Source organism: Euphorbia lathyris, chromosome 4 (assembly GCF_963576675.1).
Source record: "Euphorbia lathyris chromosome 4, ddEupLath1.1, whole genome shotgun sequence".
Taxonomy (NCBI): domain Eukaryota; kingdom Viridiplantae; phylum Streptophyta; class Magnoliopsida; order Malpighiales; family Euphorbiaceae; genus Euphorbia; species Euphorbia lathyris.
In genome coordinates this window covers 16,255,645-16,274,694 of record NC_088913.1, presented here as the reverse complement: position 1 = coordinate 16,274,694, position 19,050 = coordinate 16,255,645, and the positions used below count along the sequence as shown (strand labels likewise).

Below are 19,050 nucleotides of genomic sequence, written 5' to 3'. Positions count from 1 at the left end.
AAGCTAAAATTTAAATTAGTTCAATTTTTGGATATTAAATTTAAAATTGATTTAAAGCTAAATTAAATGTGATATCAACTTTAAAAAAGACCATTTTAGTCTTAATTTGAAAAAGTTTATTTCTAGTTCTAGAGGAAACAAAGGCGAGTACGCGTTTATATTTATACTCGAGCAAGTAGAACATTTCGGTATAAACTGGCTCATACTCCCGCCGTCTCTTTTCTATTTCTCTCTTCTTCTAAAACCTCAAAGCGCTCTTTTTCTCTCTCTCTACCTCCCTGAAAAACCCTTTTTCTAAAGGCTTGAACTTTCTAGAGAGAGAAACCAAAATGAGCGGTTCCTTCCTCAGAAAATCTAGCGTTCACCTGCTGTTACGCTGCCGCACCATCACCGACATTTCCCCTGATCCGGCGGCGAGGATGATGACCGCATTTAATTCCATTAACAGACACCAAATTTCTCATTCTAGACCTTATTTTGGATTTTCTAAATTTTTCAGAAAATCTAGAGAATTTAATGAGGTTTTTCCTTACATTTTCACCTCTCCGTCTACCTCTGCTTCTTCTTCGTCGTCATCGTCTAGTATAGCGGCTTCTTTTGTTGGTTGGTATTTGGGGATGATTAAGTCGCGCCCTATTTTAACGAAAAGCGTTACTTCTTCTCTCATTTATTCTGCTGCGGATTTTTCATCTCAGGTATATTGATTAATGAACTTGACCAAGCTTCATCCTTCGTTATTGTTGTTTTTCTGTTTTGGTATGTAGCTAAATTTTGTTGTTTTGTCTATGATTTTGAGATTTGAGATAAATGTAGGTTTCTGGGAATTACTGTTATGGTTTCTGTATTTGTTGTGTGTTCTCTAGTTGATCATCTACTAATTGATGTCATTGTCAATTTCATTTGAGTTGACCCCGTAGATTTTGGGTATTGTTAGAGAATAATATTTGGGTGAATTAACTAGGTGAGATGATTGTCTTGTTGAACACTGAAGGAAGATCAGGTGATTGAGTTGTCTCCATGAATCAAGTGTTTAGACTTTGGGCCTATTTTGATTCAGATGTTGCTGTTTATTACTGTTTGTTGTTGTTAGTTGTTCGATGTTCGTTTTATATGTAGTTTGAGTATCACAGTGAAATGAGCTACAAAAAGGAGAAGCGAATGGGCATTTTGTTTAGATTTTGAGAGTAAGAGAGGGTTTAGCATGCCTTGTATTTGTTAAAACATTGTTATTCTGTATCCGGCTCACTGCTGTCTTTTATTTCCTTTCCTTCAATGGAGATACTCTTACTGGTTTGATTATTTGAAAGGAAAATTTTCAATTCTGAATGGAACAGATGCTAGGATGATTTTTAATTGTGGCTTTAGTTTGGACATTAGTGGATGGTGGTAACTTTTATCATTAGGGAGGCAAAGAGACATGTTTCTTCATTTGCTAGTTATTTGATACCAAATATCATGGGGGAACTCTTTGGATCGTGTTGCGCTTACTTGTCCCTCTAGAAATAAGTCGGTCAAGTGTTTTCATTTATCAGTTACCATATCTGCAATAATCGCAAATACAAGGTTAGCTACAAGCTTTATATTGAGGATATAAAGTTCAAGTAAACCAACAAGTATCAGATTAGCAAAAAATAGCATTCACACATAGTAACAAGCAACAGATAAAGGACAATACTCAGATGATAGACATTAATGTCGAAGATAATAATACATATATGACACTCAATTTCATAGTAGTAGGGAGGGAACTACTAGGGATGGGAGGAACCTAGACACAAACTATCGACGCTCCTGATGATGACGACCAGTCATACCCCTGTAGTAGTACTTATGCCAAACTCGAGACCTAGGAGAATAAACATTACAATTTCCCATTCAACACTGCCCCTTACATAGTACATGATTACAAAATTTGTCCCCCCTTATGCTCTCCCTCACTCAAAAGTTCGATGTTCCCGTCGAATGTGTCTTTATGAAATCTTCAACATGTTTTCCTTCTTCATGCTCGTGGGGCTGCAGTTTGATGCCTCGGCACTTTGTGATTTTGGTGGTTGTTTGGGGGAGATAGGTTAATGCTTCTTTTGCCTCTGGTTCTGATCCGTTATGCCATTTCATGTCCCTCAGCTTTTTGCTTCGCTCTCAGAATATATGTCTTTAAAACAGGATTACATGCAGTTCAATCCTCAAATTAGTTTTGTTCTATGTTGACTTTCTTATCTTGGTTACATTTAATTGTTTGTTCCAGTTATCTATCAAGCTTAATGCTCATATGTCCTTAATAATCCATCAGATTCATGTTCAGTGATTAAATAGCTTATTTGAGTCATCTCTGAACCATATGAAGGGAAGGGGAAGGGAAGAAATTCATAAGTTTGCTTTTACGCTTCGTTGATCTTGTCTTGGCAAAATACACATTCAAGTTGAATCATTATAAAAAATTTATTTCCAGACTTTTGAGCTGAAGTTGTGTTGAATATAAACAGTAATACGTATACGTTACGACTGAACTTTAGGAGTGATATTATGTCTAATTTTATAATTGGTAGTTAATATCATGTTTTTGTTTTCAGACAATCGGACGAACGGATTCAGAACCCTATGATTTTTTGAGGACGATGCGCATGGCAGGATATGGAATGCTAGTTTTAGGACCATCTCTGCATTTTTGGTTTAATTTTGTGTCTAAACACTTTCCAAAGCGAGATTTAATCACCACATTTAAGAAAATAATCATGGGTCAGACTCTCTATGGACCTGCCATGACTGTTGTTTTCTTCTCCTTGAATGCACGACTACAAGGTGAGCATCGATTTTCAGTTTCCAATATTTCCTTGTCCTTTTTGATACATTAATTGTCTGTGCCTGTACCGTTAAATCATGCATAATCGTAGAATGCACCATGGATATATGCTGTTTAGAAATTTGACACAAGTTCTATTGGCCTAGCTCAGGTGAAAATAGTGATGAGATTGTTGCTCGGTTGAAACGCGATTTAGTACCGACATTGATTAATGGTGTGATGTACTGGCCTTTATGTGATTTTATCACTTTCAGATTCACCCCTGTTCATTTACAGGTATGGATAACCCTGCTACAACTTATAAAGTTTTCTTCTTTTTCCCTTTCTTTGTCCGGGTTACTGAGACGGTAAAATTTTATGTTGACAGCCACTCGTGAGCAACTCATTTTCATATCTATGGACCGTGTATATGACATATATGGCAAGTAAGGAGAAAGTGGATGCACCCAATTGATTAGCTTATCTGGTTCTTACCTTTAACATCAAATACGAAATCGAAATCAAATTATCGGCTGCACGTCTTCTGCTAAATGATGTAATCTATCATTGAATTTCTTTTTGGATCAAATGTATCTGCTGCTTATGAAATAGCAGAGTAGCAAAGGTAGCTAGCAATTGGATCAACTTTAGTCTGTTCTGTATAGCAAAATATAGATATGTCTTCTGCTTTTGCTTATTTCAAATGTATTCCTTTTTAGTGCTATCTGGTATCATATCTGGTATCATTGATGTATACTAACAGATAGATAATGTGACAATCTAATATGTACGGAAGTTTTGATAGTTTCGCGTTTTAGAAATCAAGAATCTCGGAAACTTGTACGGAATGTTTTGGATCATATTTCAGTAAATCACATGTCCAATAAGTCTGTAACATTTTATAGATCTTAATCAACAAGCTTTCCATGATCACTTAAGTTTGGTCAATGTCAATATAGTTAATAAACTTTAAGGTAAGACAATAAAGTTATTAAAGTTTTGTTTTCGTGTGGATTTAGTGTTTAGATGGGGACTTTATACTAGGTTCTCGGTCTTCCAACTAATAAAAAGACCTTCCATTGGTACGTGTTAATTCATTTGTCAGGGTTAAAGCATAAGCCCTTCTTTCTCTCTCTCCTTTCCTTTCTCTTTTCTAGATCTCTTCCGCCTCCCTCCCACCTCTTCCGCCTTCTGCTTCTTCTTCTCCCCCACCCTTCTTAAACCGCCGTCTTTCCTCGTTTGCCTTCCTCTCCTCTGCTGTCTCGTTGAGGAGGAAGACGGAAGCTTGTTTTCCTTTTCCTACCGTTTTTGTTTTTCTGTTTTCGTTTTTCTTTTGTTTGTATTCGTTTTTTAGTTGGATCTTATATATTTTATCGTGCATCTTAATCCGTTTGAACTGCGTCTATTGGCTAAACTTTTTGTTTTTGTAACCTTTTCTGTTTTAGCAAGGGCAGAAACGGTAAATCTTATCCGTAGATCACTGGATCTACGTGGTTGCAAAAGAAATGACTTAGATCCGAAGGTTCAAAATGGTTCAAAGGCTGAAGATTGGACTACAGTTGCTATGCGGCGAATTTGGAGTTACGATCTATATAGGGTTCAAATGTTGTTTATTTTTAATGTACCTTTAATTGGTTTTTTTTGCTTTTAATAGTCTTTTTCTTACCCTCGTGGACTTTGTATTAGACTTAGCCTATATGTATGTAAGGTTTTATTCCTTACTGATCTCTTGTGTACTTGCTATATTATGATTTAATGAAATATTAGTATTACTATCAAAAAAAAAAAAAACAAAATGCAAAAATACTCTTTAACGTTCAAAATGGTACAATTAAAGATCAAAGGTTGTCAAATTGGTTCAATTTTACACATCACTAACAGTTCCACTTACACTGTTAAAAGTTTTGTTCTCCTAAAGTTTAAATCATGTATGTCTCTGCAATTTTTATCACGTTTGAGAAACTTCAATTTTGTTTTTTGATGCTTTGAGTCGGTTACTGGGTTGGATATTACTTCAGACGACAATGGTGAATTAGAGCAAGGGGAAGAGAAGGGAATGAAGATTCAAAAACTGTTCTCGAAATGGTTTATAGTTTACCAAAATGAAATGGTTTATGTTCCTCCTCCTCTAAATGCTCTATCGCTTGTATAGTGTTGTTATGCTCGGGCGAGCAGCAGTTTAGAGAAAAAAAAAACAGTAGCCGCCCATGAAGAAGAGGAATAAGAGGAATAGAAGAGATGAAATGAAGAAAGAAGTTAAGCACATTAATGGATGAAGAAATGAGAAATAATATTAATTAAAATCTAAGATTATGACGATGAAATATGATAATAAAAATTCATCAGATATACACAGTCGCATAGATTAGGGGATTAGAATGTTAACAGTGTTACCGAATCTGTTGGGATGTCTAAAATTGGACCACTAGACTAATTTTGGATCCTTAATTGTACCATTTCTAACGTTAAGGGTAATATTGTTCTTGATTGACAACGTTAGGGGTATTTTTATACTTTAGAAAAAATTAATTATTATGATTCTAGAAATTTGGGAATCATTCACATCATTATTATAGTGCTACATAGACACTAAACCGATCATTATATATGATTTTATTATATTTTTTTTGCATGAAAGATTGGTACGCGATTAAGTAGCTAGACATCCCAACTAGGTTGACACCCCTAACACACCAAATCAACCTGAAATATTATTAATAAAAAAAAGGAAAATTACAAAGGGAGAAAAAGAAAGATAAAAAAAAGAGTTAGAAACAGAAAAATTAAGGAAAACGAATATGAGCAACATTACAAAGGTCGTCAAAAACAGACGATTGACAAAAATGAGGAGTCGAATGCCACCATATAATAGCCGAAGCTGTTTTGCCAAAACGGGCAAGTTAATCCGCCGCCTGATTGCCCTCTCGATAGATATAAGTGATTCTGCAATTCATATTTGAGAATCTAGATAAACACTGAAACCAGTTTTGTCTAATTTTCCAGGGGGCCATGGAAATCTTTCTATTTAGCATATCCACCGCATATGCAGAGTCCGATTCAATCCAAAGATTGTGCCACCCCGTTCCCAGGCAGATTCTACTGCGAAAATAATGGCAGACAGCTCGGCAATGTGCGGATAGGAACTAGAGAGGTTAATAGCATAGCAGCCAATAACAAACCTACGAGAATTTCTGAAAATCCCACCAGCTCCGGCGATACCCGGCGTACCGTCCGTCGCGCCGTCGGTATTAACTTTTATCCAGTCCGACGGCGGCGGGCACCAGCGAACAATGATAGGGTACGACGGAGGCCTAGCACGGCTCAGCAAATTGACAATCTATTTTAGTTCCTAAATATAAAAGTGAAGCCGATTCTGGAGAAATTAGAAGGGAGATCATTTTCAAAAATAGTCGAGTCAAAACTTTAGCGACTTTATTGTCCTATTTTAAAATTTAGTGATCATAATGTAACAATGGTCAAATTTGAGCGACCATGTATGATTTTTAATCTTAATTTTAATTAGAATCATAAATATAAATTTAATTCTTTTGTCTAACAAATTTATTAATCAGTGTTTGACAAACAAGTTTTTATATTAAATATCCGGTATTTTATGTCATTTGGAAAGACCCCTAATTCACATTTGGACACGTATATCGTGATCCCACTTAATAATTAAAATAGTGAAATCTCTTATTATATATGACAAAATATGTATAGAATGTCCTCCATTTGATATGGAAAGCCAAATGCTTCTAATAACTTCAACTAATTTAATGATTTAAACACTTATTTATATTAAGTGTGTTTGATAACTTCAATTTTTAAACACTTAAAATGTTCAATTAAGTTAAAAATTACTGTTTGCACTAGAAATAAAGTTTTCTTGATGGATACCTTGGTTTACTCTTTTTATGGGATAAACTTTTCTTTTTAGGAAACTTTTTCTTAAAAGAACATTTTAGGAAACTTTTCCTTAAAAGGTCTGTTTAGGAAACTTTTCATTTCGTGAAACTTTTCATTTCGAGAAACTTTTCATATTTTCCTAATACATCGTTCACTTAGGATTTCCTAGAGTGAACCTCGGTTTCCCTCAGGGGAAACATCTCAAAAAGTGTACCTTAGGGGAAACGATCTAGTGTACCTTAGGGGAAACCAACTTCCTATAGTGTACTTTGGGGGAACCAAGTTCCTATAGTGTACCTTGGAGGAAACCATATAGTGTACCTCGTGGGAAACCAACTTTCTATAGTGGACATCAGGGGGGAACTTAAAGTAAACATATGGGAACTAAGTGTTGGTTAATATTTTAACGTGTTTTTGTGAGCCAATTAAAAAGCATGAAAAATAAAAAAATTGTACGTATCAATCCATCGTGGAAGTCAAAATGGAGGTTACTCAATATGGTGGAGAACGTGGATTAGTGGAAAGAAGCAAGAAGTTACTCCCAACATCTATAAAAGGCAGAAATCACGATGAACTCACCCAACTCAACAACTCAACACACCCAAGCAAAACTCTAGCAAGTTATCTCTAGACTTAAGCAATTTAAAATTCTTAGTTTATTCCCCTAGTTTCAATTTTCAGATTTCAAGTTTCATTCACGCTTTTCAGTACATTTTTATTTTATTTGTTGTTCAATCATTTCTGTAAGGTCGGTATCGTTTTGATAATCGAATCTTAGGAATTTTACGGTCTCTTTTATTCCATACAATCGTTTGATAATTAGAAGATTAGTTACCGCACTCAATTTCACTCCATAGTTCGAGAATACTATAATTCTCTGGCACGCCCGCAATTTCCCACGAAAGAGCCAAACAATTACTAATTTTGATAAGTTACAATATTTGAAAGTTTTAAGTAGAATATTATCCATTAATATTTTATGTTTGGTATTTGTTTTTAATATTTATCAAAATATTTACACACCCTTAAAATTCAGCATTAAATTTTCAATTTTTTCAAACAAATCTCCTAATCTGTTTATTTCACGATAAGGATCCTTCGGGCAATGTAATTTCCATTACAGCTCATCTACTGTTTCCTGTCGTTTCTAGTACATAAAATGTTCTAGTTAAGCTTTAGAAGCATCTTGACAAGAAGAGCAAATGAATTTAGAAAGACCAAAAACCATAAACAAATCTCTAAAATGAAAGTTACTTTATTTCATTGATAACTCAGTACACCAAAGGGATATCAGATTATCAGATATTAACTGAAGAATACTGTAAAATTTCTTCCTAATTTCCTAATCCCTAATTAACCCCCTGTATCTAATCTTACATTATACTTGTATAAACATGTATTCCTTCATCCCCTCTCTCTCTCTACAACTTCTTATTCTCTTTCCCAATTCCACAACAACCGGACAACCCGAAAAATTGGATAACTGACTGATACCATAACCTGAATCCCCAGTTTTTGATCTTCAAAAATCACTGCTTTCCTCATTTCCTATCTGTTGATCTAAGATATTGTCATTCTTCTTCATAAACCCGTAATGAAACTTTCTCGAAAACGGTGGGCCAATCTACTCCAAGTATCCGGGGATTCATTTCCATTGCAGTATGAAAATCCAACATGGATGCTGTACAAGCACCAGGCAACATCCCATTCGGACTGGGGAAAACCTGACTATTAACTTTTCTTAAACGATCACTGCGAGATCTTGAGCTAGCTAAGCCAATACATGGCTCAATCAACCTCTTCAAGTAGGTGTCTAATGCATTATTCAACAAGTTAACACAATCCACTGATACACTCATCCCCTCTGTCTCCAATCTGCGCTCCAAACGACTTCTTAACGATCTTGTATCAGGTAGAAAACCGTCGTTTAGACAGGTCTCTCGAGGTCGTTTGCCACATACTGATATATTGGAAAGCGATTTGCGAGCTCCGCCTAAATTCATGGAAACACCAAGAGGAGCAGTTACAGGGCTTCGACTTTGAACACCTGGGCTCCCAGCTGCCTGCTCAACCTCTTCCCCGTCTTCGACAGAGATAACTTCAACTGGAGGTCTGCTGCCAAGTGAAAGCAATTCTGTAGCACTTTGCTGCTCACACACCATACTTTGAGGCTTCCCAAGTGGACCCAGAGGACTAGGGCGGTCCTTAAACTTGCGATCTCGGGTAACAGGAGACCGGCCCTTCCTAGGGGACAGAGGAAAGGCATCCCCGTAAAGCGACTGAAGGCAATTTCTCTGATACCCATTTGGAGTTTTGACATTAAGATTACTTTCTACTTTTCTAACATCTTTTGAGGGAGGAACTTTTGCTAGGCAAGCATTCTTGACAATCGATCGAATCAGTCGGTTGTGAAGAGGGATATTTTCCTTACCAATAATCTTAATGCAACACTTATCAAATTCAGATTTGGTTAGCTTAGCACTGAAAAATCTTGTCAGCTGATCAAAGTACGTATCTGCTCTTTGATGCCCAATCCTTTTAACAATAAAAGCTTTGAGCTCTAATGTATTTATCCGAGTATAGCTTCGATTAGACATCGTATCCGCCTCCAGAAGTTTCTCACTTTCTCCAAATCCAAATGCTAAACCAAATCTGAAACTTCCAAGCAAAACTCAGATCATACAAACAAACACCTTCCTCGTATATCCAAAACCTAAAACCCTAGTCCCAAAAATACTGTTTTCACTCTGCACCAAATCAGAAATATATAAGAGCTAATAGAAATTAAGCACACATTCCTGAAATTATAACAAAAGAACGAAGACAACGAATCCCAAATTACAAATTTAGCTCAAAACACAAAACGCGCAATCAAAATTACACAAACAGTAGCAACGAAAACACTAAACAGAGCAAAAATAGAAACAAATTAACGGAAAATTGCAAAGCTAGAAGTAAGGGAAACTGAATTCAACACAATCGGGGTGATTAGAAGCGGCAATTTCGAAAACAATTGAAACACAATTGACAAATAAAATACAATTCGAAAACCCGGAAGGAATATAAGAGACGTACCGAGTGGAATTAGGGTTTCCTCTTGCTCGCGAATTTCTCTAGCACCACCATGAACAGGGGTTTCTGGTGATCGATCTTTTGTCTGTTTGTTACTCCGTATTCGTAAGCGGAGAGGAACAGACCGTAATCGTGAGGGTTTATTGGGCTATTTCCATATCGTTCAGGACAGAATATGGCCGAACGATTAGGCCCTGTTTGCTTCTTTTATTATCAGGATAATTATAAATCTGACCCAATCAAGGACCCCAATTTACATATCTAACTGTTAAGTCTAAAATATACCTAAAATATCATTAGTATTTACATCAGTTTTGCTGTGAATTCATACTATTTATATCTGTTTAGCGTACTTTTACTTCCAAATATGTTTCTTTCATGCAATGTACCTAAATATTTGGTAAAATCCAAATAAGAACGAAAAGAGGTTAAAAACAGAAGAAAAACCCTACAAAAGGAGTCAAAGACGACGAAAATCAAACGCACCGAAACGAGGACGAGGACGAAGTCAGAAACGGAGTAAAAACCTCCGTGTCGCGATCGAGAATCCTCCATTCTCGGTCGCGACACGCGTCGACCAGCAACTTCTCCCTTCTTTTCAAAGGCTAAAACCTGCTCCCCCATTCTCGGCCGAGAATATATTATTCTCGGTAAGTTCAGAATTTCTGGAAGGGCTATTCGTACACGTTCGTTTTCAAAGAAACGCGTCCGTTCGATTGGATAAGAACGCCTCTTCACAGCAGACATGTTCCTTAAACCCGACTCTTCAACATCTATAAATAAAGAGTTGATTTCAGAGTTGAAGATATATTGAAGAGAAGATTATTATAGAATTAATGCAGAAATTCTGAGTCAAGCGATTCAGAGTTAGAAGTTCGATTTTGTAAAAAGTAATATGATGTACACACATTGTTTATTAAATAAATTACAAACACAGTAGCGTTTAGATTTGTTCATATTAGTTTATATTTTGGTAGTAGATAGACCAATCTCTATTCCGAAGATTCAGCGAGAAGATTTAGTAAAGGATTCACCCCAGGAGCCTGACAAACTCTAAACGAGGTTCAAGGAAAGGATTGACAACCCGTTCGCTTGAAAGTCGTCGAAAGCTTCCATGCTTCTTGTTCTCTATAAACTTGTATCAAATTCATACTTCATCTAATAAAGTTTATTCTATTCGATAGATTTTTATGTAGCACTTATGGTAAATGATTCGAAGTGAGTTCTGGTGTTTTCATTAATACGTAGTTGAATTCAAAATCTTTACAAGGAAACTTTGTTGAACACTTAAGCAAATTGGTATCTTGGATAAAAGTATCAATTCGGTTAAGGAAGCAATCTAACCAGTTAGGGGATTGTTGCATTCAAAGCCTTTTAATTGAATGAGTTCACGTTATTACATTTATATAATTTGTATACAAAGTTTAAAGTTGTTTTCTTTGCTTAATGCAAACGAATACATTTATTCACTTTTCTAAAGCACTAAACGTTTCTGTTTTGTAAATTCATCCTTAAATCAGAAGTGATTTCTAACATTCTACATACTCTAGTCTAATTCTTATTCTAGCAATTTCAAAACCAAATCCAATTAAACGATTTTCCATATTATAAACCTTGAAAGTAAATCAAACCGATTTAAAATAAGTTTTCGTTAAAAAGCGTTCCATGTGGGTTTGATATCTTTTATTACTACAAGCGTATATCGTGCACTTGCGGAAATCGCTAAACAAGTTTTTGGCGCCGTTGCCGAGGAACGCCAAAAATTTTAACAAAAATTTAGATTTTTCGTGTTTTATTTCGAATCTAGGTTTACACATACTTATTCAAACTTTTATATTTTATTTATTTCGAATTACTAACATATTTATTTTTCAAATTCTGTTTTGAAGGTAGTTTCGGTTCGTGCAAGATTTCAGGTACATGCGCAGTTCTCGAAATCCAGGCACTACACCAGACCCTATTGACCCAGAAATTGAAAGAACCCTTAAAAAGAACAAGAAAAACAAAAAAAAAAACAAAAACAAGACTCCATTAAAAACTAGAGATACCGAGCCAGAAACGATGGCTACACTTATGGATTACGCTAGGCCAGGAGTGGCCGGTGTAACTAATAGCATAGTTAGACCCCAAATAAATGCAAACAAATTTGAAATTAAGCCAGCATTGCTTAATATGTTGCAAAATAATGTAACATTTTACGGGTTACCTAACGAAAATCCTAACACCCATTTGACAAATTTCCTTGAAATTTGTGACACTTTTAAAATAAGTGATGTGACTGCCGAAGCAATCAAACTTCGCCTCTTTCCTTTCACTTTGAAGGACAGAGCCAAAGAATGGTTAACTTCTATGCCAGGCGCAACATTTGAAACTTGGGACCAACTTGCCCAAGCATTTTTATCAAAATATTTTCCTTTAGCAAAAACCGCAAGAGTCATAAAAGAGTTGACATCTTTTTCTCAACATGATAACGAAACTCTTTATGAGGCTTGGGAATGTTTTAAAGAACTTCAACGTTTATGCCCACACCACCAATTGCCCGATGCACTTTTAATGCAAACATTTTATAATGGATTAAATCCTACAACTAGAGGTTCATTAGATGCTATATCGGGAGGGTTATTTATGAAAAAGACATCTGCCCAAACAAGAGAACTTTTGGAGGAAATGGCGATTAACAGCGGTATGTGGCCCGCAGATCGTGGACATATACCAGTGGCGAAACCATCATCCTCAAACACATCATCGGTTAAAGGTATAGTGAATCTTGATCCAGTTGCGATGTTACAAGCCCAATTTTCTGCCTTATCGCACAAAATTGATAGGTTTATGGCACCGTGCGACTCTAATGGTAATCCAATCCAAACGGATGTGGATTATGAAGGTATGAGCGAGATTGAACAGGTAAATTTTGTCCAAGGGCAAAACCAAACTAATAACCCTTATTCCAATACTTATAATCCTGGATGGAGAAATCATCCTAACTTTAACTGGAGAGATAATAATAATAATGCAAATGCTAATCAGAATCGTACCAATAATTATCAAAATCAATCAAAGATACGATTAGCACTTTATCTTCTAAAATCGACAAATTTATAAATGCTATGAGTGGAAAAATAAGTAATCACGATGATGGTTTTAAACGGATCGAGAATAAATTCGACCAGCTTATTAAAAACCATTCATCTAACATCCATAATTTGGAGGTTCAAATTGGACAACTTGCTAAATCAATTCCATCCCGCAAAGAGGGAAGTCTTCCCAGCCATACGGAGGAAAATTCGAAAGAGCATGTACAGTCTATCACTCTTTGTTCAGGGAAAAATTACTTAGGTTCGGAAATGCCCGGAGATTCAACTTTACTAGGAACTGATTTACCAAAATCCAAAGAAGATACATCAAACACTAAAAGTTCACCAATTGACTCAAGTACAAAAACTTTTGTACCCAAACCACCTTTTCCACTCAAAGTCCGAAATAAGGACTATGACAAACAACTTTTAACATTTTTAGACAAACTTAAAAATTTGCACATTAATTTGACATTTATGGATGCGATTACGCAAATTCCCAATTATGGTAAATTCTTAAAAGATTTAATTTCAAAGAAAATTAGTCGGGAAGGGATTTCATCCATTTCACTAATTGAAGACTGTAGTTCGATAGTGTCGAGTAATATGCCTACTAAACTCAAAGATCCCGGCTGTTTTACTATTCCGTGTAAATTGGGAGATATTGAATTCCCAAGTTGTCTTTGTGATTTAGAAGCAAGTATAAACTTAATGTCGTTGTCTATTTTTAATAAGTTAGGTTTAGAAGAAGATATCAAACGTACCAATATGGTTTTGCAATTAGCGGATCAAACCACTAAAAGACCATATAGTATAATTGAAGACGTTTTAGTTAAAGTCGACAAATTTATTTTTCCTACCGATTTCGCTATATTAGATTTTGCATATGACGTTAATTGTCCACTAATTTTTGGCAGACCGTTTATGAACACGGGACGTGCTCTAGTTGATGTGTCGGAAGGGAAAGTAGTTTGAAGGATAGGAGAAGATAAGATCGAGTTTGATATGAACAAAGCAATGAAATATCCTATGGAGGAATTCGCCTGTATGAAACTTGATTTAGTTGAAGAATGTGTTAATGACATTATTCAAAAAGAAGAAATAATAGAACCAATAATGGGCGAAGAATTAGAAGATATCCATTTCACTAACTGAAGACTGTAGTTCGATAGTGTCGAGTAATATGCCTACTAAACTCAAAGATCCCGGATGTTTTACTATTCCGTGTAAATTGGGAGATATTGAATTTCCAAGTTGTCTTTGTGATTTAGAAGCAAGTATAAACTTAATGTCGTTGTCTATTTTTAATAAGTTAGGTTTAGAAGAAGATATCAAACGTACCAATATGGTTTTGCAATTAGCGGATCAAACCACTAAAAGACCATATGGTATAATTGAAGACGTTTTAGTTAAAGTCGACAAATTTATTTTTCCTACCGATTTTGCTATATTAGATTTTGCATATGACGTTAATTGTCCACTAATTTTTGGCAGACCGTTTATGAACACGGGACGTACTCTAGTTGATGTGTCGGAAGGGAAAGTAGTTTTAAGGATAGGAGAAGATAAGATCGAGTTTGATATGAACAAAGCAATGAAATATCCTATGGAGGAATTCGCCTGTATGAAACTTGATTTAGTTGAAGAATGTGTTAATGACATTATTCAAAAAGAAGAAATAATAGAACCAATAATGGGCGAAGAATTAGAAGATAAAGACCCAGAGCATTTGATTCGAGAAGATGGACCGATTCCGCCTTCAATTGTAATTCCCCCTAAATTAGAACTTAAAGAGTTACCAAACCATTTGAGGTACGCTTTCTTAGGCGAAGGCAATTCTCTACCTATAATTATCTCTAACAAATTAACACATGTTCAAGAAGAAAAATTGAAAGAAGTTGTTAGAAATAGAATAGGAAGTATGGGATGGCAAATTTCAGACTTGAAAGGAATTAACCCTAGTATTGTAATTAGTGGATGAGCCAGGACCTAAAGGTCGGAGGGGCTAGGCCGTCTACAAAAAAAAGGGGTTAAGGTGCAAAAATACACCAAATGTTTTGGGGCAGAAGCAACTTTACCTCTAACCTCTAAAATCGTGCAATTTAACCACTAACGTCTAAAATGATGTAATTTTACCCCTAACGTTGGTAGCAAAGAGCAATTTTATCCCCAACGTTGATAATATTATAAAACACAGATATTTTTGTTCGTTATTCTGCACCAATTGCATATCAATTCTCTCTAAAAAAGATTTCATATTTTTTTATAATTTAATAATAGAATTGAAAATTAAAATTTATAAATTCGGTGAATTTTTTGATTTTTTTTGTCCAATTGGTACAAAAGACAGTATATTTTATTATTATTATTTTTTCATATCTCGTAATTTGTTACTGATAAAATGACATACGCGTGAAGTGTAGATGACAAGATTCATTACCGAGAAGACAGTTTGATGAATTATTCTCAAATTGACCCAATTTATAAACATTAGGGATAAAATTGTTATTGGTTTCCAACGTTAGGAGTAAAATTGCACCATTTTAGAAATATCTAAAAAAAACAACATATTAATAATTTTTAAATAAAATTGTAAATTAAAAATCACTCAAAAGAATCTCCAATTTATCAATCTCCAATTTGTTACTTGGAAGTTAGAAGATGAGTGAGAATAAAAAAAAAATTGAGTGAGGGAAAATAAGAAAAGCTTAAGAGAATAAGGAGCAATATAGGAATTTTTCTTAAATGCTGGTTTTTCTTCCCGAATGGGAAATAAGAAAGTGGCAGATGGAAAGGGTATTTTTGCCCTTTCCATCTGTTTTATTTTTTAAAATGAAAACAACCCAAAACGACGTCGTTTTGGGCTATTTTTACTTAAAAAAATAAAACAGATGGAAAGGGCAAAAATGCCCTTTCCATCTAACACAGAAGAAGACCAGTTGGGTCTTCTTCTTCATCCCTTTAGCCGCCATGGCTGGAGGGGCTCCAGCCATGGCGGCTCCACCGTGGAGCCAGGGGGAAAACCCTATACCTGGGGTTTTCCGACGAGGCCGGAGGGTCGGCCGACCCTCCCCGCCCCCTCTGGCTCCGCCCCTGATTGTAATGCACAGAATTCACTTAGAAGAAGATAAGCCACCTAAAGTGGATAGGCAAAAACCCTTAAATCCGAATATGAAAGAAGTAGTAAAAAATGAGATTACTAAACTTTTAGACAATAGAATCATTTATCCTATTTCGGATAGTGAATGGGTTAGTCCAATCCATTGTGTACCTAAAAGAGGAGGCATAACTGTTGTAAGGAATGACGAAGGTGAATTGATACCTACGCGAACCACCACCGGTTGGAGGGTTTGTATAGATTATAGGAACCTTAACAAAGCAACCAGGACAGATCATTTTCCTCTACCTTTCATTGATCAAATGATCGAAAGAATAGCTGGTAATGCTTTCTATTGTTTTCTAGATGGTTACTCCGGATTCTTTCAAATTTATATTTACCTGGATAACCAAGATAAAACAACCTTCACATGTCCTTATGGAACATTTGCATATAGGAGAATGCCTTTTGGTCTATGTAATGCACCAGCAACATTTCAACGTTGTATGACTGCAATTTTTAACGATTTCATTGAAGATATCATGGAAGTTTTTATGGATGATTTTTCTGTTTATGGAGATTCTTTCGATGCATGTTTACAGAACTTGGACAAAGTTCTGTCTAGATGTGAAGAAACAAATTTAGTGTTAAACTGGGAAAAATGTCATTTCATGGTTGACGAGAGAATTGTTTTAGGTCATAAAATATCTGAAAAAGGATTAGAAGTGGATAGAGCAAAAACCTCAGTGATAGAAAAATTACCCCCTTCAACTACTGTTAAGGGAGTAAGGTCATTTTTAGGACATGCAGGTTTTTACAGACGATTTATTAAAAACTTCTCTGTAATTTCCAAACCACTTACTAATTTACTCATGAAAGACTCAACCTTTGATTTCAATGAAGATTGTGTCAAGGCCTTCGAAACATTGAAAACAGCTTTAGTCAATGCACCCATTATTGCTAAACCCGATTGGGATTTACCTTTTGAAATCATGTGTGATGCAAGTGACTTAGCCGTCGGATGTGTTTTAGGTCAAAGGAGGGATAAGAAACTTCATGTTATTTATTATGCAAGCCATACACTGTCAGGTGCACAATTAAATTACACCACAACGAGAAAGAAATGCTAGCGGTAGTTTTTGCATGTGATAAGTTTAGGTCGTACCTGTTAAGTTCTAAAGTTATTATTTATACCGATTACGCAGCTTTAAGGTATTTATTTGCTAAAAAAGATGCAAAACCACGTTTGATTAGATGGGTTTTGTTATTACAAGAATTTGATATAGAAATTAAAGACGAAAAGGGAGTAGAAAACCTTGTCGCCGATCATCTATCAAGACTTGAAGATGAAAACGGTCCTATAGGTGAAACTATCGGTATACGAGATGATTTCCCTGATGAATATCTCTATCAAATAAAAAGTGTCATGTCACCATGGTATGCGGATATAGCAAATTATCTCGCAGCCAACGTTGTTCCAGAAGGATTAAATTTCCATCAAAAGAAAAAATTCTTTTCTGACGTTAAACAATATTTTTGGGAAGATCCTTTCTTGTTCAAAACTTGCGGTGATGGAATGATTAGGAGATGCGTTAGTGAAAATGAATACGGGTCTATAATGTCAAAATGTCATTCTAGCTCTTATGGAGGGCATAACGGCGTTAGTAAAACAATGGCCAGGATATTAGAATGTGGATTCTTTTGGCCTACGTTGTTTAAGGACGTCCATTCATTTATTATTCGTTGTGACAAATGTCAAAGAACCGGGAATTTAGGAAGGAAAGATGAGATACCTCTCACAAACATGTTAGAAGTTGAAGTCTTCGACATGTGGGGAATAGATGTCATGGGACCTTTTCCCCCTTCTTTTGGTAAAACTTACATATTAGTAGCCGTAGATTATGTTTCAAAGTGGGTTGAAGCAATTGCAACCCCGACAAATGATTCTAAGGTTGTTATTAGGTTTCTTGAAGATATATTCTGTAGATTTGGTTGCCCTCGAGTCATTATAAGTGATGGAGGTACCTATTTCATAAACCGAAGTTTTGATGCACTTATGAGAAAATATGGGGTACACCACCGCGTATCTACACCATACCATCCTCAATCGAATGGTCAGGCGGAGATATCAAATAGAGAACTCAAATGGATTCTAGAGAAAACAGTTTCGTCTTCAAGAAAAGACTGGTCTCGTAAACTTAATAATGAATTATGGGCATACCGTACTGCATTTAAAACACCAATAGGAATGGCACCATACCGATTAGTGTATGGGAAAGTATGTCATTTACCAGTAGAATTAGAGCATAAAGCCTATTGGGTTATTAGAACACTTAACTTTGATTTACAATAAGCAGGTAAAAAACGTATTCTCAACTTAAATGAGTTGGATGAGTTACGTTATTTATCATACGAAAATGCAAAAATATATAAAGAAAAAGTGAAAAAATGGCACGACGCCAAGATTAAAGTCAAAAGTTTAACATTGGGGATAAGGTGCTATTATTTAATTCAGGACTCCGATTGTTTCCAGGTAAACTTAAGTCTAGATGGACAAGACCATATTTAGTCGTTAAAACATTCGACTATGGATCTTTAGAACTTGAAAGACCTAACAGGGTTCATTTCAAGGTTAACGGTAATAGATGCAAAATTTATTACGAAAATGTTCCAATTAAGGAAATTGAGTTCATAACACAATTTCCTGAAGATTAATTCGTTAAATTTCGTATACTTTTTCCTTATTTTGTTTTGTTTGAATTTTTATTAGTTTAAATTTTTACTTTTTAGTTTTATTTTAGTTTTTATTTTTACACATGTCAATTTTATGATTTTTAGTTATTAGATGACTTTATATTAAGATTTAGATACATGAAAATATGTTTAAGTCATGTTTTTAATCAGATTTGAGGTCAATAGTTCGAATAAGAAGAAATTCAGTGATTCTCAGCCGAGAATTTGGAATTCTCAGTTGAGAATTTACATTTTCAGAATTGTCCAAACAGGTAAGGGATTTTCTGATCTTACCGAGAATTTATATTCTCGGCCGAGAATCAGAAATATAGGGTTTCGACGCCTAATTTCCGCAAGGAAATTAACATGTCGCGACCGAGAATTGGGAT

General features: G+C 35.3%; 2 protein-coding genes and 1 non-coding gene across 4 annotated transcripts; 1 reads left to right on the top strand and 2 right to left on the bottom strand.

Moving 5' to 3' along the window:
- The first annotated feature begins 214 nt into the window (after window positions 1–214).
- Window positions 215–3,627, top strand: LOC136227394 (uncharacterized). The gene is made up of 4 exons (XM_066016044.1): window positions 215–695; window positions 2,571–2,799; window positions 2,952–3,076; window positions 3,168–3,627. The coding sequence occupies exons 1-4, from the start codon at window positions 330–332 to the stop codon at window positions 3,252–3,254; spliced, it is 807 nt and encodes a 268-aa protein (XP_065872116.1). The 5' UTR covers window positions 215–329; the 3' UTR covers window positions 3,255–3,627.
- A 4,291-nt stretch (window positions 3,628–7,918) lies between these two features.
- Window positions 7,919–9,940, bottom strand: LOC136227985 (uncharacterized). 2 transcript variants are annotated; one of them, XM_066016791.1, is made up of 2 exons: window positions 9,761–9,940; window positions 7,919–9,432 (listed from the first exon to the last, which is right to left on the bottom strand). In XM_066016791.1, the coding sequence occupies exon 2, from the start codon at window positions 9,280–9,282 to the stop codon at window positions 8,257–8,259; it is 1,026 nt and encodes a 341-aa protein (XP_065872863.1). In that variant the 5' UTR covers window positions 9,283–9,432; window positions 9,761–9,940; the 3' UTR covers window positions 7,919–8,256. The 2 variants fall into 2 exon arrangements, with proteins under 2 accessions (XP_065872863.1, XP_065872864.1); XM_066016792.1 differs by having other exon boundaries at window positions 7,919–9,337.
- Window positions 9,941–12,187: 2,247 nt separating this feature from the next.
- On the bottom strand, window positions 12,188–12,294 carry LOC136228293 (small nucleolar RNA R71). Its single transcript, XR_010688621.1, has one exon. It is a non-coding gene; the product is annotated as a small nucleolar RNA R71 (small nucleolar RNA).
- Between the last annotated feature and the right edge of the window lie 6,756 nt (window positions 12,295–19,050).